At 35.2% G+C, this 21,027-nt stretch overlaps 1 protein-coding gene and 1 long non-coding RNA gene across 4 annotated transcripts; one reads left to right on the top strand and one right to left on the bottom strand.

Annotated features, from left to right (window-relative positions):
* The first annotated feature begins 50 nt into the window (after positions 1-50).
* Positions 51-19,749, top strand: LOC110837529 (uncharacterized). Of its 2 annotated transcripts, none has more exons than XM_087342795.1 (10): positions 51-390; positions 779-994; positions 2,348-2,426; positions 6,873-6,994; positions 7,931-8,245; positions 10,134-10,285; positions 10,866-11,063; positions 12,054-12,221; positions 12,583-12,775; positions 13,621-19,749. In XM_087342795.1, the coding sequence occupies exons 1-10, from the start codon at positions 259-261 to the stop codon at positions 14,077-14,079; spliced, it is 2,034 nt and encodes a 677-aa protein (XP_087198921.1). In that variant the 5' UTR covers positions 51-258; the 3' UTR covers positions 14,080-19,749. The 2 variants fall into 2 exon arrangements, with proteins under 2 accessions (XP_087198921.1, XP_021935441.2); XM_022079749.2 differs by having other exon boundaries at positions 7,928-8,245.
* Positions 2,425-20,999, bottom strand: LOC147874812 (uncharacterized). Of its 2 annotated transcripts, XR_015533638.1 has the most exons (6): positions 20,294-20,999; positions 17,845-17,933; positions 8,720-8,870; positions 5,427-5,607; positions 4,228-4,464; positions 2,425-2,698 (listed from the first exon to the last, which is right to left on the bottom strand). It is a non-coding gene; the product is annotated as an uncharacterized LOC147874812 (long non-coding RNA). The 2 variants fall into 2 exon arrangements; XR_015533637.1 differs by lacking the exons at positions 2,425-2,698; positions 4,228-4,464; positions 5,427-5,607 and having other exon boundaries at positions 8,247-8,870.
* Between the last annotated feature and the right edge of the window lie 28 nt (positions 21,000-21,027).

Below are 21,027 nucleotides of genomic sequence, written 5' to 3'. Positions count from 1 at the left end.
AATGTTACAAAATCATTGATCGACTACAGTTAAGACGGTTAATTCTAGCACATTTTTGCGCATTCTGAATAATTTTCCTTATATTTTAAAAATTTGAAAGGAAATGGCCGCAGTAACGCCATCTATAATGAGCGTCCAAGAAAGATAGCTCTGAGGACGTCGAAATTTGTAAATAAATTCAGCAGCGGTGTAATATAAAACTTAATTTAAAAATTTGTGTTGTTATTTACAATGCCACAGTAATATAAACTTTCGTTTATGGACGATATGGGAGATGAGAATTTATGTCGTCTTTGTGCTGTGAAGAAAGATTACTTTGTAGGAATTTATGATGATGAAGGCCACAAATTGAGCCTGGAAACAAAAATTACAAAATGTTTGCAGATAGAGGTTTGTAAGTTAGACATTTAATGTTTCTTTATCTTGCCTTTATTCTTAGTTGCAGTGAAAGATAAATAGTTCTAACCTAGGATATTGAAATTATAATTTGTGTCAGTGTCTATTATACCTGTAAGTAGATTATTGTTAGGGTAGCATTTTATATTGCTGCTATAGGTGATGATTGAAAATACTGGTTTTGTCCATTTCTTTATTTTAGACTTACTGGTGTACAACAGTTTAATTGTGAAGGAGATGATTTTGTTTCATGTGAAATTCTGTATTATGTTGTACAGGTTTTTATTTTGATATGTATGTTAACAAGTTTTGAATAATTGTATTGTTTTTTCTCTAATTAAATGTTTTGTTGCTACTGCTGAGAAATTCAACTCTGTTTCAGCTGTATCCCAAGGATTCACTGCCCAAGACAGTTTGTCTGGATTGCTGTGCTAAATTAGATCAGTTCTCCGACTTCTTTGAGACAACTTCACAAGCACAGGTTACACTTCATATGATTTATCCTGGTGCAAAGAAAGAAGAGGAGGTAGATATAGAGGAAGACAGACCTAAACCTGAGCATGAATCAGATCATGATTGCAGTTCATTCTTGGAAGAAGTAAGAGAGTACTTCTAAATTGTCACCCATTTTTTCATTTAAAATCGTGTGCAGTTACCACAGAATCTCAGTGGAAATATTTTACTTCTTGGATCATACATTGCTTTCTTCAAGAAGTTTTCTGAATGTGAGGTCCCTTCAGTCTTTGAATTTTTTTGGTATAGTACAAACTGCCCAAGCTGGAAACTGTAAGTAGAATTTGGACAGTTAGTGAATTATATATATTTTTTCACATTATAAATATGTGAGCCCAATGATTTAAGTCATGTATAAGGAATGTCTTGGAAATAAGCTAAACCCCTTACTTTAATAGTATTCCTCCTACCTCTTGGTTACAATATCCTGTCACCATTCCTATGACAAAATATTTAAAGTATGAATGGTTATGTATTGGATGATGGAAACATTCATAATCTTTTCAGTAAAACCTACTTAAGTTGCCACATTCAAGAACTATTTATTTTCTTCCAATAATATATCACTTCACTCAGACAATCTTCCTTTCATATTGTGACTTTGTATTTTCTCCATCACAAAAACAAACGAATGCCAAAGGTATGGTGCATTAGGCTGAAGATACAAATCTGTTGTTATGAAGCTGTCAACCAGGACATAAAGTTGACCACTTCCATCTAGTGGCAGCGTTAATGCATGGAGCTGTATCACTACCACCTACCATTTCTGTTTTTAGACATGCTATGTTGGAAACTGAAGGTAATGTACATCTCTCCTACACATATAAAGTAACCAGAATTCTACAGAACTGTAAATACTGTTGTTACATGATAACATAATACAGACAGAAGTGTGGACTTTTAAAAGATATGATGTTAATAGAGGAAATTGTGTTTTGTAAAGTGCACACAAAACCTGATTAGAAATAGCACACACTTGTTTATCACATTTTTTCCTTCAAAATAAACCTCCTCTGTAGAGAAAATCAGTCTTCATAGGCATGTATTTGTTATTCATTACATATATATACCCCTTTATTGCAGTTACTTTATCAAAATTCCTCTCTTTAAAAAATAGTATAATGGTTTTTTATTTGTAGTATCTGAACATAATAATAATTTATGAAGACCTGAAGGTATTTTTGCCATAAGTGAGTTTGAATAATGTGATAAATGATTAGTCTTCATTTACTGCTTGCTTAATACAGGCATTGATTAAGTGCAGGTTCCCTGTTATACCATACAAACATCTTTTATGCTTAGTCCATCACGTGACAATTAAAAGAACAGTGATATATACTAACATAACCTTCTATGCATCGTAATTCGTATGATATTTTATCAACTTTCTTACAGCTGAATTACTGTATCTATTTGATCAGTATGTGAATTGTTTCAGGAAGCAAGTGTAGATCCAGGCCCTCCAGTGCTGGTTGAATGTGTACTGTCTGACACACAGGGAGCAGGTGGTGAACAAAGTAAGTTTTTGTACATGTTCACATTTAATTGATACCAAAGAGGTGAGGTAGGACTGAGATGGGAGAACCAAGTGCTAGACATTAGAAAGGACATCTGGGTACGTAAACATCGTTATATAATGTAAGAAAGGTGTGAAGGTAAGTTTCCACACATTGTGAGATTAGACGGAAAATGGTCAACTTCATGCTCTGACTGCCTTTCCCTCTGGGATAGCACTCCCATTGCTTATTGCTATGCTGTTAGTTGGTCCTTTGGGTGGTTCTATTCATGTCTGCAAAGGAAAAATATGATTTCTAGTACACAGGTCATTGCCTTGACAATTGAATTATCATCACTGGTTATGAGACTGAAAACTAGTTGAACTTTCATACATATGAAAGAGTATGTTTTAAATTTAACTTCATAAATAAAATGTGTTTTATAAATGATTTAGGACACAAACCTCCATCTGAATGATCTCTGTAATCTAGTTTCCAGCACAGCAGCAAAACCATGTTATCTACAAATTTCAGTAGCTGATAGAAAGTTGCTAATATCACATATGCTCCTAGGCTGCTGTCATAGTTGAATTTACTTTTGTACCTCTGTTAGCATTGTAGACTTTTAGTTTTCTCATACTCTTTGTCCTTTATATTTTTTATTTCCTTCCATTTATGTTGTTTCTGAATTTGTCAAATTATCCCTAGTTTCCTTGTGTTTGTTACTCTTAGACTGTGTAAGTAAAAAACAACTGTCATTGGCACAGTTTAGAATTGTTCCTTGTATTCTGTTGCAGTAACATTCTGAAGTAAAAGTCTCTGCTGTCCTCATCCAGACATGTTAGCATTAAAACAAGTGATTCATGCAGTACTTCTAAGAAGCTTTGGTTAAGCAGCTTTCAGGTCATCACTGCTGTATGGAAATCATTTGTAGGAACAATTAAATAGATATTTTAACTTTTAAAATTAGTAAAATGTTATGGTTGTAATAATAAATTGAACTTAAAAGCTTGTTTGTCACAGTAAAGTCGCCTCAGCATTTGGCCATGTGCATCCTGTATACAGTTTAGGTTTAAAAGTAAACTATGCCTGAGTAGGTTGAGACTCATCCTTATTCTACCAGGATAGTGTGCTAAAGTGTAACATCAGTAGCATCAAAATAGCCAGGCTTTGTAGACAGCTTATTTAAAATGGTTTTTAAATATACAAAGTCATATACGTAAAATTCAATTCAACAGTGTAATGTAATGAAAATGACTAAAAATATCAACATAACAATAATAACATAGTCAGGGCTTGACAATGGCATTAGGAATAAAAAATATAAATTCTGTAAAGTTTCTTTGTATACTACCAGGATGAACTTAAAGTAAGTAGGTCCAAGTAGGGGGATGTTTCTAGTACCAGAAATAAAAACTTAAACCAGAGACAATGATAACATAAAGAGGTAATGGATTATGTCATGTAACTAACTACATGTGTTGGGAGGTTTTATGATAAAATAGGGAACCATGAATTTACTTTCAAAATTTTGCTGGAGAGTTGATCTACACTTTTTCAGCTATCTTAAATAGGTTGCCAGCTTTCGTTACATTAATTTTTTATTTTAATGATCTTAACTTTAGTTTTTACTCCATTTTGGACTTATTGCAGATGCTGATGCCTGAATGGAAATTGTAAGGTGATAGATAACAGCTGACACTTTTCAGGCAAGTTACACAGTTACTGGCACCATTTCTTCTCTTTTTAACATTTGTCAACTCTTCAGATTTCATATTTAAGAATCAAAATAGATTGTGTTATAATTCTGAATATAACTTACCTCCTTGAATTTAATGATGCATTTCTGGTTTTATATGTGAGCAGCTCATATCAAGATACAAATTAATGTCATTGTTAGATATATTTAGATTTTGGGTTCTTGCAGTGCTGAGTATGGAGATGCCAACCTTCTGATTGTGCCGTATAGTCTTGTAGAAGTTGACCTTTATGAGACTACATGGTGCAGTGTCCCATAAGGTTGTCATCTTCACATTTAAGGTCATCATATATTAAATTCCTTTAAGAGATTAATAGTGTTAAAAGCTGTCTATAACCATCTGAGACATCTATTGTTCCTAATCATGGACCATAATTTTAAAAATTGCATTGCTCTAGTGGTCTGTTGAGAAAAATATTTTCAGCAGTTAAAAATTTTAAATAAGAAATAATGGAGTGCTGGGTAGGCCAAAGATCCACATTGTGAGCATTTTAACTAGAAGTGATAAGTGCTCTATCACACATGGACTTTGTAGAAGTTTAACTTAGGCCGTGTGAAGTGTGTCAAGTATTAGTTTTGTATTATTAGTTGTTTCTAGTCCCCATGCATGCGGGTCATTTTCTTCCATGTCCAATGTGACTGATGTTCCAATTATTTATAACAGCAAAGATGCTGGAATTGTTACTCTATGACCCTTTTATTTAGTATTATTGGTAAAGTTACACAAACATCAAATATTCTCTTCTCCTCTCCTCTCCTTTTGACTGTATGAATATGTATACATTCATAATTCATGCACAAATAATGTAAAAGTCAGATTTTGCAGAAAAGTGTTTGATAAATGTTGAAGGAGTAACTCTGTTAAGGTAAATGTTTTCAGTCTGCATGTACTGAGTTTGCACCAATATGGATATTGAGGTAATTTTATTCATTGCCATGTCCAGAACAGTTGTAGTTCTAACTTGTCTTCTGCCAAACAGATATTGAGACATTTCTTTCCCTAGGTTGGAGTATGAAGTTGACTGTGCACCCCTGCGAGTCCCTTAGTTAGGTGCAGATGTAACTGTATTTGTAAAAATATGTACAGAAATGTTGGCCATTTTTGTGCATTCAAGTAAAAATAGACAGATATTTGCAATGGGGAATATTATGTTCAGAAAGGTTTAATTATAATTTAGCAGAATATTAAAACATCTTCTAAAATATGTTAATCAGAAATGAACCCAACAGTATGACAACGCACATAAAAATTACCATTTTACCTGCTTGAGAAACTTTCCTGCTTGTATGGGTGTAATGTAAAGTGATTCATGATATTGTCCATGATTTACATTAGTAGAAGATGTCTAATGGATATGATAACATATCTGCACACTGCTGTTGCTGTGGAATTCCCAGTGAACAGTACGATAGAGACCATACACTGCCATGATTACTGTATTCCTGAAAGTTAAAACAACATCTTGAGACCATCATATTGAATCTGAGAATATGAAAGGTTTTTATGTCTTGATAGTTTAAAAAATTAGTTTGGGTTAACATATAAAGGTGCAAAGTGTGTTTTATAAGACAGTAATGACATTTATGGAAGCAACTTACTTTCACTGAGTTGTTTTTAGTTCTGTTACTTTTGGATCACTCCTCATACATACAGTCTGTTGACAGTATATGAATTATCTTCACATCTAAACAATTTAAATTTCAGCATCATGACTGTTGTCCTAATGTCTGAATATTTTAAGGAGAGGAACACTGAAATTAATGCAGACAAATTCAGTTACGTGATCAAATTGTATTGGTATTTACAACTCATAGAGTACAGTGGTAAATGCAACAACATATTTTTTTATATTACACATTATAAAGATTTGAAACTGTAAACAATACATTTATTTTGAATTCTAGGTAGGCATATTAAATTACTAAGCATTAATTGCAGTGAATTACCATAAAGGACAGTTTATCGACTGGTAGGCCATGGACCAGTACCAGCCCACAGCTTAATTTATGCTGGTCTGTAAGTAGTTAGTGTTGTGTATATCTTACTACAAAATGGAGTAAGTGCTATTTTACAACTAGCAACTTTTTTCGTTTTTCATCTCCTTTTAGGGACTAAGTAGTTTGTGTTGAACATTACTACTGTTTTTCCTCTCTCCCTTTTGCGGCATTTAATGGTGTGACTGGCTGAATGGTGAGGAAGAGGACACAGAGTTTTGGGGTAGGTCTCTGCACCCTCAGAAATGGGGAATCGAAGCCATGTTACAAACTCCAGATCTGTGAAAGACATGTCTGACAACTTAAAATTGTTGATAATCCCTCGTGCATAAATTTTAATTACAGATGTTAAATGTGCATGGTTAGGACATCTCTTTGATTTTAATACTATATATAGGCATTAATTATATATCACAAACATTTATATGAAATAGTAATAGATCTCTATACTATAATTTTCACTGTGCAATGTGAGACATGAAGGGGAGTGGTCCTCAGAAAACCTACTGCTGTTTTACTGTCCATTTGTCAGAAAAAGTTGAAAATCATAAGTACAAGACCAGAAACAGACCAAGAAAGTATGGTCAGAACACAATTCTGGCTTAACTTTGAGGGACCGAACGATTAATAGCAAAATGTGTGTGCGCGCGCACGCACACATACATGCATGCACTATATGGGGATTGGTCTTTAGCTGTGAGATTCTGTTTCAGAGGGTGATGCAAGTGGAGCATCCGATTCATTACCTGTGCTGTCATCAAGACGTAAGCGTCGTGTGCCAGTCAGGTGTGCTCAGCAATTACTGGAGGAACAGCAACAAGTGCGGCAGGAACAGGTGAACAGGGAAGAAAGTAATACAGTTGTGTGGAAGTGTTGTACAAACTGTTTTATAAAATCAAATGTGGGAACCAAAAAGGAAGAGTTTCTATTATGTGAATGGAGATTCTCCTTCAGTTGGTTTGCTTACTCAGTCAAATGACAGTATTTGAGACTTGAGTTAAAATAATGATAGTAATTCTGCAGACACAAATTTGATTTGATTGATGGGTAGGTTTAAAGTTTACTCATTTGCCGTGGTTGTAGGTGATCAACTCCTAAGATAAACTAATAAAACAAACGTAAAGAACTAAAGTAACCTAATTATGGTCCAGTTTCTAAGGCCGCCATGTGTCAAGGTTAAGTTGGCATTAAGGTAGGCAATACTTTCAGAGATGCATTCTACCCTTTATATCCTTCCACAAACATCAGACAATCATTTTACATCAGCTGGCTAATGAAACATATCTGTAATGTAATACATTACACTGGTCATCCCACAATTGTAGAATGATATACTGTGGTTTGTTTTCATGAAATGTAGACCATTCAAACAAATTCTTATATTCCTAGGACAGATGAATGAAGTAAAGAATGGGAATAATATTAATTATGCTACCATGATAGATTGCCAGTGCTTTCTGTGAAAATGGGTGTACCATGTGAAGGTAACTGTTATTGTAGTAGGAGGGACATTAGGAAATACCATTTATGTCCTAAAGTATGAATTTCAGAATTTAGAACTTAGTTGCAGTAGCTGCAAATCTAATACTTTTAAAACTTAGCAGCTCTGAATGTGATTCAAGTTGGTTGTTCTCAAAAACTCTAAAATGCAGTTTATTAAATTGGTAACTTTGAATCATAGCAAAATATGACAGTTAAAATTTTACTACAGAAGGTCTTACAGACAGCATCCATTAGAAGTGCTTATGTTCAAATTATTTATTTTTAGCAGTATATAAAAGAGAAAGAAAGGCAGAGAACGGGGCGTCCTACAACTGGCAGGAAGACACGCAGGGGTAGGTCAAAAGCTGCTCAGTCAGATTCTAAGCGGCAACAGCAACTGAAACAGGAGCAGGAGCAACAGGAAACAGAGGAGCACGAAGTTAAGCTGGAATTGGAAGAACTGGACCACCAACAGGAAGAAGAACATGCACAGGAAGAGGAAGAAAACAAAGAACAAGAACAGCAACTGGATGATCCATCATCCCCTAGGAAACGTCGGGATGGGTGGGAAAAATATCCGTGGATGTGTACTGATTGTTCTCAGGTAACTTTTTTTGCAGTTTATTAGCAATCACAAGACAATGTAACAAACAATAATTCTTATAAATGCCCCTTAGTGATCACAATAAAAAGATTGCTTCATATGTAGGAGCAGGATGCAGTTTAAAGCCCCCTTACATTTTTCTTAGCTTACCTACCATCGTAGTTTCTTCTCCCCCCCCCATGAACAATCTATATTTCAGCTTGTAGTGGCAAACTTAAATGTCTTCATAGTCTTTAAGTCTGTACCATAGATTTTTAGCTTTAAAACTGGAATGTTAATAATATGTGAAATGTGTTGAGTACTGAATTTACTTTTAAGATTGAAGTTTTGAATTACTGCCCCTACTGTTACCAAGAATGCTTCAGTCAGGTCTCCTAAAAGTTAATTTGAACTGTATATGCAAAATATGAAAAGACATAAAGTGTTGGCTGTCAGTAGAAAATCAAGAGTACTGCAGAGGACTAGTTATCTTACCTTGTGTAAGCTAAGATCACTTGACCTCTGGTATCATCACATTGGGTGTCCTTGTCATTCATCCATTGGTCCATTACTTCGCCCATTTGAGAAGGTGGTGATACCCATCGTAATGTGTGCAGAAGTATGAAGTTGCCTCCTTCCACTGTGACTACCAAACAGTGAATGCAACAGGTTACGAGAGTAAGTGCAACGCAAGTGAGTTATAGCAGAATTAAACTTTTAGAAAGAATGGAGAAATTACTGTTGCTATGGGTGGATGACATGAATCGAAAAAACATTCCCTTGACTGAAATTGCTATCACAGATAAGGCAAAGTCAGTTTTTGAGGAATTTAAGTCGTCAATGTTTGGGTGCCGGGAAGGCATGTAATTGACTTCCCATTGATTTACATTATAAAAAGAGTTTCAATTTACGCCGGTTCGTCCAGGAACGTATCTGTGGCGTAAATCGAGGTTTACCTGTACTTTTAAAAGTATTATTTATGTATAAAACTCAAACCAAAATATACTCAAACTACAGTTGTAAAATTTTTAATCACTGAGAGTATTCACTGACTGCAGAAATTTGGAATTGTTTATTGATAATTTATCTTTGTAACTTCTATCAAGAAATACCAAACTGATGCTTCAGATATTAGAAATAAATTAACTTTCTATAGAAGAATATGAATAAGTAATATATATAAAATACTTATACCTATAATAAATGTAAAGTTTTGTTGGGATCACTAATTCTTGGACTATGTCCATTGTCTTTGTTTTAAAAAAGACCACTACATTTCAGAAGCTGGATCTGCTTCCATCCTCAGGTTAAAAGGGGAGGAGGGGCACCTACTCAGTTGGATCTGATAGAAAGATCTAACCTTAATCGTTGGACAACTTAAGTCAGTATAACTTCATCTATATAACCTCCTGAAATCAGGTTTTGTCAACAGGAGATAGTAGGGAAAATTACAATTAAATAGTAGAAATGCATTAAAAGACCTAAAATTAAAATAAATGGAAGTAGAAAATAAATACATGGAACAAAACCCAAATAAGCAATCCAGAAACACTGATGAGGAATAAATTCAGAATTGAAATGTAGTACAAAAACCTGCTAATAACAACATCTGTGACCCAACCATCAAACCCTTAAACAAAATTATGAGACTACCGTCGAAGAAACTATCAGATCATTACAGCATTTCTTATTGGTTGCCAACTTCCTGATAAGAAATATGATATTGGTAATTTTACAGCTTAATGAATTTCCAATACCATCCTGTGTAGTTGCTTACATGCTGTCCATCTTGAACAACTGACGTCAAATCACCATGACAGCTTCATTGTAAAGTGTTAAGTGACAATGTTACTGAACTTCAAATTTAAGGAAACAACATTTTACTAAAGAAACCTGATCTGTATTACAGGAATTACCAAGTATGCAAGCACTGCGTACACATCACCAGACAGATCACAATCAAGCTCCTCGGTTTATGTGTGCTCAGTGCTCCAAGGTTTACATTAAGTACTATGGTTTTGTTAGTCATGTACGGCGGCATCGCAACCATATGAAATTCTGGTATGTTCTTTTAAGCTACTAAAACTTGAAGCAATGCCATTTGTGTAAAGATGTATAAGAATGTCTTGAAAATTGCATGAACCATTCATGAATAATTTGTGGACTGAATGCAGATAGTCATGAAAATCAGTTTTTAATTTCTGCGTAGCATCAGTCACTAGTTGTCTGTATCTTGCATGTCGCAATATTGTTTCTGTGCACTGTTCCTTAGTTAAGTGACATTCACTTTCACATATACTTTTTACCATGGACCAGGTCAGCAAATTGTCTGGTTATGGGCTGGGTGGCTGAGATTAGATTCCTGACATGTCCATATCAGCTCTGTGGCCCACCCATCTTCCTGTTTGTTGCATACTAGCATCTCTTTATCCAGCATCAGAGCACCAAATATCTCCACATAGTGCTTACATCCCATATAACACTTTCATGGAGTGAAACTTTTTATCTTTTACTTTGCATGGTTTTTGTGTATAATGGCAATCCCATATTTATATTGGGTGTAAACATAAGCTTTATGCTTTCATGCTTGCCTTTGGAATAATAAAGGCTTTGAAAATCAGTGATAATTGTATAATTACAGCTGTGAAGAATGTGGAAAATGTTTTTCAAACAAGAAAGTTCTTGAGTCACATCGTGCCACGCATTCAGATGCACGTCCATTTGTCTGTTCAGAATGTGGCAAGACCTTTCGCCAACAGAGTGCACTCTATGTTCACAACCGGTCCCATCAACCTGAAGAAGTGAAAAATAGATATCCCTGTGACCAGTGTGATAAGCGGTGAGTACAGTTATGAAATATTTCGTTTAGGCATTCAAGCAAAAGGTGCAGTGATCAACAAAGGACTGTATACTCTGTAGCAGTCATGTGCGAGGTGTAGTTTTGAGCTGGTTATTTCTTGAAAGCAAGTTTAAATAAAATCCACTATTAACTTCCTTGTCCTGTCATAGATTTGCCATAGCCTGTTAGCTGTCATTTCCAGGGTTCTTGTCAGACCTTCGCATCCTTGGATGTGCTAGGGACTGGGTCCCTTCTGAGCTTTGCACTGACAAGTTTTCTTGCATTTGAATGTTGCCCCCCTCGTATGATGTGAATTTGGGGTCAGGCTTTAGGAGGGATAAATATCTTGGATGACAAATTGACAACAGGAAGATGGTTTGGACATGTTTTAAGGATAAATGCTTGAATATAGAATCTCAAAGGAGGTTTTGAATATAAAAGTAAAAGGCCAAGAGGGTGACAATGGGAGCAATAGGTTAGGAAAGATGTTGCACCTAAGGAAGAACATGAAAATAAACTGAGTAGTAGTTGTGGTATGTCAGAATATATGGTGAGGCTTGGTTGGCAGATGACCTACATAAAGTGAAAATGTCTTGGGTGAAGAAAAAAGTTTTGCATTAAATGGAGAAATGAATAGCATAATGAGATTGAGCCTACCCCTGCATCCATGTGTTCCATCCATATTCATGCTTATCTACAGAATTTAATTTTGGCCCAAGTCAACACAGTTATTCATAATGAACATTAACCCCAAATTGAAGTTACCAAAACTCTCAAAAGCTAGCAGTGCACAAGAAATAGTCCACACATCTAATTATAATATACACAACTTGTATTTGAAACATTTTATATTTAACAAAACAGAAAGAAAATATAATTTATGGCTCATGCAGTTTAATGTGTCAGCAGTTGATTGGTTTTATTGACAGGACTTCTGTTAGTGATTAATAAATAAATGATAAGCTTGCTGATGGTATGCTGTTTCTATAGGTTTTCAACAAAACCAAACTTAGTTACACACAAACGAATCCACACAGGGATTCGTAATTTCACATGCGACCAGTGTGGCAAGAGTTTTATCCAAAAGGGTAATCTGGATGCCCACCTGCTCACACATTCATCAGACAAACCCCATTCCTGTCCTGTATGTAATAAGGGGTGAGTATAACAATTCCTCTAACACCTTAAGTTGGTTGTGCATGGTATATGAAGCATGTATTTCCCAGCTTTTAAAATTTGACTTTGTGCTTTCTGTACTAAGTTTTTTCATCCTTCTGAATCTGCAAGATAGTAATAAATGAATTAGTCTATGTAGATAATGGATTGTGTCAACTTAAATTATTCCTTAAAACCATAGAAAAGAAAGTCTGTTAGAAATTGCTTTCTTACATTCTCATTATTACAGATTTTGAGACAAATTTGAAATTATTTACTCTTTTGTCATAAAATCAGTTTAAATATATGCTGGGCAGGTTTCACCAGTTGGCTTTTGTTTTGTGAGTTATAATTTTGAATCCAGGTTTAAGACTCCACTTCAGTTGCGGAAACACCAAACAGTACATACAGGTGCGAAACCACATCAGTGTGATGTGTGTGGCCGTCAGTTCCGTGAACGAGGGACATTGAGGGAGCATCATCGTATCCATACTGGTGCAATGCCTTTTACTTGTGAATATTGTGGTAAAAGTTTCCGCTTCAAGGGTATACTTACGGTAAGTTCATGTGGTTTTGGGGTTCTGAAGATTTATAAAAATATTTGAATAGTATGTTGAATTGTAATGAAATTCATTAAGAACATCACACTTGTACTTTTTAAATCTGAACCATTAATAACTGTTTGATGTGAGGTCAGAAGGAAAGTAGCACCATTTAATGTAGAGTCCTGAAATTTTGAATAAATGTAAGTCTTTAAAAAACATAAAACCTTTGTAAAGTTCATTCTTGTATAGGATTTAAAATATAATATTATGACTACCTGAAATCTGTATATGCTATGTTAGATTTGACAAGTTGGGAGTAACTGAAACAGGTACAAGATGCAGTCATGAACAAAAATAGGAGTATTATAAAACAAGTACAATAGTTTACAATAGGATTCTGAAGGCCAAATAAACTGGAAGGTGCAAAGTCTTAACTTGCCATCCACGATATTGTCTTCCCAGATACCCAGCTAACAATAAATGTACACAAGTTCATATGGTCTTTCAGAGTTTTTTTTTTTATAAATGCTATCTTAATTTCAGGTGTTACAAAAGCATTTGTGGTGGAATTCTGATTTTGCAGGGGAAAGTATACTGTCATTTGATCTTGAATCTGTTGCTAAAATAAAAACATGATATGTGTCAGAGGTTAACATAAAGGACAATTAGCAGGCTGAAAGTGAATATTTGAAATTGGTACAGCAGATAGCCTGTAGAGGCATCATGTTTGTAAGGGTTAAGACATGTTTAAGTAGAAACTAAATTAAATTTTGGTTGATTACTTCCAGTAAAGTCAATGTTGCATGTTATCCATGAATGTGTTTTAATGACAGACAAAATTTGTTGTGTTATTACAGACACATCGCCGTCAACACACAGGTGAAAGACCATACTCTTGTTTGGAATGTCAGCATCACTTCACCAATTGGCCCAACTACAATAAGCATATGAAACGTCGGCATGGTATAAACACAAGTCACCAACCAGATCCTAACAAAATTGCGGTGGCAGCAGCCGCAGCCGCAGCTGAAGCAGCAGCAGCAGCAGCAAGTAACAGTACTCTTCCCTCTGTTGTGTCTGCCACTATGGCAACCCACAATATCTATGTAAATCAGAGCTCAAACACAGGACATGATGAACATCTAGTGAACCGTGGTGATCGTGGAGTGCAGTTTTATAACCCAGCCCCTGTGCCCCCATACGCGGCAGCTCCATTACCTGCAGGAACAATGTTAGGATTCTACAATATTCCTCAGTTACAACAGAGTATGGACACAAGTACCATTGAAATGCTACATTCTGTGCAGCAAAGGTAACTTCTATGATCCTCATACCCTGTTACAAGAAATGGAAATTTACAGTGCAAGAAAGATCATTGAATTGTACCTGTTAAGTAAACAAGTGTTATCAGAGTGCATACATTTGTTTTATGTATTACAATTACATTATAACCTCAATAGAATGAGTACAGCCAATTTTATTATAGCAACCAAATTATCAGGACCATCAGTTTCCTTCATTTGAAAAGTGTTGCATAAAATGAGGGCTTTTTACTGGCACCTTCAACATGCTAAGTTCTTTACAACCAGCTGCAAATTTGTGTGGCTTATTATACCAACTATATTTGCAGTTTTGCTTCTGAAGCTATTTGTAGTTATCAGTTTGTAAAGGTACCAGAATCTGAGTGGCTCACCCATCACGTGACATCCCATGAACTTTTTCAGTTCAGTATACCCAATTCCACTGATAAAGCCTGTCTTATATGCATATGAGACATGGACCGTAACAAAAAATGATATCCATATCATTGATGGTTTTGAAAGAAAGGTCCTATGAAGAATAATTGGGCCAGTGAGTGAAAACGGTCAATGGCAAAGGAGATACAATGCAGAATTTTATTTAATCTACAAGGAACCTATCGTCATGAGTATTATTAGATCTGCTAGACTAAGGTGGGCAGGGCATGTTGCTAGGATGGAAGACAGTTACCCACCAAAGAAAATCATTGACAGCAATCCTGGAGGACAAAGAACGAGGGGCCGCCCAAAGCTCAGATGGGTTGATGGAGTGGAGGAGAACGCAAGTGTGTTGGGATGCAGAAATTGGAGGATGGTGGTGCGAGACAGAAACAGATGGCGGAGAGTCGTTGAGGAGGCCAAGACTCACATTGGGCTGTAGCGCCAAAGAAGAAGATACCCAATTCCAGAAGGCTGCTGTGACAAAGCTAATTTTTGTTTTCTCTCACCTAGTTACATACATCCTTTCTTTCTGATGGTACACATGATGCGAATTGGTCATACTCGACTACAAACAGAAAACTGTAACTGGAGGTAAATTCAGATTACAATATTGTCATGTCACGGGAGGGAATGTAGCTCCCTTAAAATAATGCATATGTTTAAATGATCTGCTCAGGCCAGTGGCTTATGCCATAATTATGTATTTATTCTCACACATATATGTAGTGAATTTTAGACAGAATGTAGTTGGATTTGTGCACAAGCAGTGGACAGAACTGCAAAATACAGCTCCTAAATGGTCAGTTGCGAGAACAAGAGAAAATCGTCTTGGTTCAGATAATGTTACAGGTGTTGAGAATACTGAATTATTTATTTTCAATCCCATGATCATTTCAGAGAAAGAAAAAATATTGCCTTACCCATATTCATTCTTTCAGAAACCTTGTTGCCATATTATGATATATGAAACCATAAGTTTGGAGACACTTGAAGATTATTTCAGCCTCTTTTGGGTATTACTAGTACCTGTTAGAATAGCAATTTTTCTGAAATTTATAAATTCTCATTGTGTCATTTTAAATTTTCCCCAAACCTAACCTAACCTTGAGATTACAGTTTAAAGCATTAAATCAGTTTATAAATTATTACTGTATTATGACCACTTTTTAGCAATATAAACCCTTACAGTATCTTAAAACTTTTCATACCATGTAGTGTATTAGAATATAGAGTAAGCAAACCAACAACTAATAACACTATAATAAGACACTATTGCCATACGCGTTTCGACCTCAAGGGGCATCATCAGTGGCATCAGGGAAATTAATACATTTAGTCAAATGGTTCAAACGGGAATCAGAATTAAAAATACTAGATGCTGTTATTCACAGGAGTAGAACTTGCACTTAGCTATTGATCCCATTGTTCGGTGGCCGTAGCTGGTCTCGGCGAGCTATAGTTGTGGGATCAATAGCTAAGTGCAAGTTCTACTCCTGTGAATAACAGCATCTAGTATTTTTAATTCTGATTCCCGTTTGAACCATTTGACTAAATGTATTAATTTCCCTGATGCCACTGATGATGACCCCTTGAGGTCGAAACGCGTATGGCAATAGTGTCTATTATAGTGTTAATAGTTGTTGGTTTGCTTACTCTATATTCCTTACAGTGTGTTTATTCACACGCTTTCTAACTCACAGTTTGGTAGGATAGTAGTATTTTAGCAACTGTCTGGGTCTGATACTATCATGACCTCAACCAACATAATTACTGATGGGCTAATAAGGTGTCTGCTATTTGCCAAAAATATCAGATTTATAGAGTAGAGTCATAGTCATGACATGACCCCATACATTTAATCTGATAGCTGGTATCAATGTTGATCAGCTAGTATGTATTTATATTGTGTATTTTCCCATACTGTTTCTAGTGCAGCCTGGAAAGTGTCATATAATTCATATATTTCTACTATGAATTATGCATTTGAAAGGAAAAATAGTGTCATAATAAGTAAGAAAGACATCTTCAAAACACATTATTCTTAATCATCACAATTGGGGGGGGATTCTTTGACACAGTTACATTTCAGCTATATTCAGACATTCCATACTTAAAAATCACACATCTGAGCTAATTAAAGAACAATTCCAAATTATTTTTGATGTACTGGATTGATTTTGTGAATGAATCTCTTGAGGACAGATTTAAGTTGCCAATATAAAGCACAGGTAGGCAGAATTTAAGTTTGGACATTTAAATGGTTTATGCAAGCTTTTGTTATGAAACTGATATCTCAGGAAGTATTGCACCACAATGAAACTGCACTTCTTCAGTACATTTTGATCATGTCCTTTTATTAATATTTGTTGACCTAGCCAAGAGCTTGATGGAATTGTCAGGTAGATATGTGATTCCCTCTCAGAGTCGGTGGATGGGGAAGAAGTTTTAAAATTTGTATAACGAGATGTAACAAGAGTCACATGAAAAATTTTATATTCAGCATGACGGGCATATATTTACCAATTGGCCCAAGGCAAGTAAAGTACCTGTTATTAGTAAACAATGAAGAAAGATAATATGACACAGTAATGTACATTCATCCTGAGCTGAAAAGATATGTTCAGCCCTAAGCAATTTCCCTCAAATGATATTTATTCACCCCCAAGCTAACATTCCTCAATTACTTTGGGGGTGTTTGATTCCAAGAACAGTCTGTGCCAGTGAAGAGGCAAAGGGGACCATGAAACCTGAATCAAGGTACTCCTAACAGACACAAGAAGCTAGCAGCACATTTCTACAGGCAGCAAAAATGTTCAGTGAAAATAATATTTCTGAACATACATCTGATTTTAACACAAAAATTAATCAAAACATACAGCAAACAAGTTCTTGATGAAACTATGATGTACAGAGTAAATAAGGTTTTTTTCCACTCATTTCAGAAATCGCTATGCATGTATCGTCATTGCTTATGCTGCTTTGTGACTGTTCACAGTTCAAGTTTTGTGTGATATACTAAAAGCAGAGATACACTTACTGCAGGCCGTCACAACAGCTTGTTGCCTCTTTCTTACCCAAATGTTTGTTATGATCGGTCATACAGTGGAAGGATGAAATAAATAAGAGAAATGTGGTTCACAAAAATTGGTGTCTGATAAGAATGACATATTGCCCAATTACACCCAAACCATGAGCTTGTGAATGTGAATAATTCGGTTTTAAACATAAAACAATACAGATATCACTAATTGTCATATGTATTCTTTTGTGAGAAATTTGTAACTCCATGGGCAGAGTCCTCGGGAAGCTGATAGTTGCTTGACTGATCAATAAATTTCCTACCTTTTATGGAATCCAAAGATTACAGTGTTCAGAAACTCCACCATTGGTCCGCATCCCACTGTGTGAAATGTCACCTCTTCACAGCATGCCTTTAACAAGAACAAACATTACAAGATTACCTGTGGTATACATCACTTCTGTGGTCTTAATAAACTGTGATTTTATTCAAGAAACAGACTGTGAACCTTGCATTGAATATCATCAATGTCCCATTTTCATGCTGCCTTAAGGGATTGACATTGCTTTTTTTAATAGTATAATTAAAAAAATGTAATTTTCAGAGGAACACGTAGCAGATTGTTTTATCATCAAATATTCTAAACAAATGTGATCCACTGGCAGTTTCTTGAAGTTGATTAGTTACGTGCAGTGAACAAATACTGCTTACTTGGTCCTCACATTTCCTTCTGCATTAGGTTTTACATAACTCACCTATGATCAGGAAATCCATTTGCATAGTGCCCAGATACAAGCAAATTGCCTAGCTAATATTCAGGCTTTGCAGCACTACCTCAAAGTAAACAAATTTGATTAGAAAAAATATTGCCTTTCCTCCTTGAACAGTAACAATAAGGAATTTTACTTTTGTGCCATGTTAGTAGTTCTCAAATTGTGGTGCAATAATTTACAAGTACAGCAGATGACAGAAATATCTGCATCAGTTGTGGCCATTGTAATTAATACATTGTTAAAGAAATTTAAAATGGAATTTTTCATTAATGAAGTCACTCAACAGGAAACAAGATGAAAGAGTAATAAAATATATAAACTAATTTTTGTGACGGTCTGGGTCTCCAAGTCACAGAAAAGAAAGCTGCTTTGGAAAACCTAGTGTTTCTAACAACCGTTTCTTGAATAGAGATTTTATGCATGAATTTTGCAGTTGGAAAATTGTATTGTTCATGTTCTCCTTGTAATAGTCATTTTATAATCTGAATTTTTGTTCCAAAATATTCTTGTATTACACTCTTTCCAGTTAATGATTTATTGATATGGCTGCCACTGTCATACCCAGAAATTAGTGTCATTATTTTCTTTTGACACATGTAACTTGTCACAGATAAAAATGGCTATTCTATAGTTTGTGCTTTTATTCCAATTTTACAGGCAAATGAGTCATGGAAAATGACAGGTTGCTTTTTGCATAACTTACCTACAAAAAATCATGATGAAAATAGATATGCAACATATGGTGGCAGCAGTGCCCCCCCCCCCCCCCCAATCTGCCAAGCTGAATGCTAGCTGGACAGTTCACTTGCCAAAACCATCACTCTGACAATTTCCTGTCCCTAGGAATTCAGTGCATTGAAAAGTTTGCAAAAATTTTGTGATTTCCTGTGAATGTATAGAATAAAAGTTAAAATAATAATAGAACAAACTAATTTAATTCTAACTGGATTGCAACAAATCATATAGTATTTTTGATAAAAGTATTTAAATCCATTTCCTGAAACAGGGTTTATGAGCCTATCTTACTATTATAAATCATTGCATTAACCTCCATTCTCAATTACCCAGGTAGCGAATTTGTACATAATAAAAACTGAGAAGTTACTCTCCTGGATCCTTAACATTGAAGAAGTTTGCAACGAAGAATGTATTTTAAGAAGTTGTAAAGAAAAGTTGAACAGTATAAATATTGTATATGTGTTTATATAGTAGTAAGAATATTGATAAGAATCTGTAGTACATATAGAAGAGTACTCAACACCATCACCAGAATGTATGATACTAATTTACATGTATTCCAAGAACGTTTTTAAAATTGACCTTTTTTAAGATTACAGTTTCGTGTCTTTTATTTACAGCTATACATGTATTTTTATTGCCAATGTCCATTATATATAGAATAAATGTTAAATAAATTATATTGATGTACTGAGTACATATTTTACACATTTCCAAGATGTGGTGTATTTCTAACTCATCATTGCCTTTTTGGTATTTAAAATCACATGTAGAATATTGTTTTTACTCCATGGCATTATAAACACTGTGCATCACAGCAACTGTTGGCCCACAAGTCTAGCTCATTATTAGGATATACATACACACATACAGAATGGGTTACATGATATTTACCAAGCGACAATAAAGCCACAGGATTGCTCGTCAGAAAACAACAAGGGTTACTCAAGAAGTTTTGCCTCATATTCTTCTCATCATAGTTGAAATTTGGTGACTAGAAAGTGTAAATAAGGCCTGTATACCAAATTTCAGCTGTTTTTGTAATCTTTTCCTCAGAAAAAATGTGGGGCAAGACATTCAGTGACCTACATACTTAAATATAAAACTTATTTATATTGTAAAAATATGTTCTAAATTTTATTACAGCAGATGCTGAAAGTTCCCTAGTCTCATCCTTAAACACACCTAATATTGTCAATTTTTGGAAATTTAGACTTCTAATTAAATCTGAATACATGCATGAATAAAGTAATTACATTACCTTCTTCCAAGCACAGAGTTCCTCAGGCACATTGTCACCGGCAGTGAACCTGGGTAAATTCATCACTTCACCCCAACATCAAAGGCAGCATTAAGAGTTGAAACACACCACCCACAAAACACTTCAAGAACTTGCATTCTGCAGGGAAGGTGGTGTTGACATTTTGGGATGCACACTGCATTCTCCTGGAGTTTCTGGACCACAGCAACAATGAAAACATACTGCTACTGATGGAAGCCTAAAACATTTTGGCTTGCTCACAGAGAAAGTGATCCTTCTCCAACACCATGCACCACCTCCATACTGCTTCGACCTTGCTCTTAGCAACTTCTTTTTCAATCCACTCAGAAGCATGTAGAAGAGAAACATGATTTCTTCATTGGAAGCCACATGTAGTTCATCACTGGAACAAATGTCTTAATTGCTGTGGCAGCTATGTGGAGAAATAGTGTGTTGGTCCATTATTCCTTGTTCTTTTGGATGTATCGAAATAAATACGAATGTAGCACATCTCTATGTTACTCATTCAACACAACCATTCACAGATTAAATCCATGAATGACAAACATTCAGCACCTTATATAATAACTACAGTAAACTGTTCCTATTACATTTGGAACTGATATTCAGTCTCAGAATATTCCATATCGAAGATGCTACTGCAGTAGACAGCCTGGCAGAATGCAGATCTGTTGCAGGACATATATAAGGATAGAGAAGGGAGACAGTTTGTG

Source organism: Zootermopsis nevadensis, unplaced genomic scaffold (assembly GCF_977971745.1).
Source record: "Zootermopsis nevadensis isolate Lab colony 2312 unplaced genomic scaffold, Znev_1.0 Znev_ptg000004l, whole genome shotgun sequence".
Taxonomy (NCBI): Eukaryota; Metazoa; Arthropoda; class Insecta; order Blattodea; family Termopsidae; genus Zootermopsis; species Zootermopsis nevadensis.
The sequence above is the reverse complement of the archived record's forward strand: the minus strand, read 5'-3'. Positions and strand labels throughout refer to the sequence as shown.

What these genes read in the sequence shown, in the direction of transcription:
- LOC110837529 (XM_022079749.2), top strand. Translation starts at nt 259, where the DNA reads ATGGACGATATGGGAGATGAGAATTTATGTCGTCTTTGTGCTGTGAAG. An exon ending in GCAGTTCATTCTTGGAAGAA is followed by an intron (nt 995 to 2,347) that starts GTAAGAGAGTAC and finishes GAATTGTTTCAG; the next exon opens with GAAGCAAGTGTAGATCCAGG. An exon ending in GGGAGCAGGTGGTGAACAAA is followed by an intron (nt 2,427 to 6,872) that starts GTAAGTTTTTGT and finishes ATTCTGTTTCAG; the next exon opens with AGGGTGATGCAAGTGGAGCA.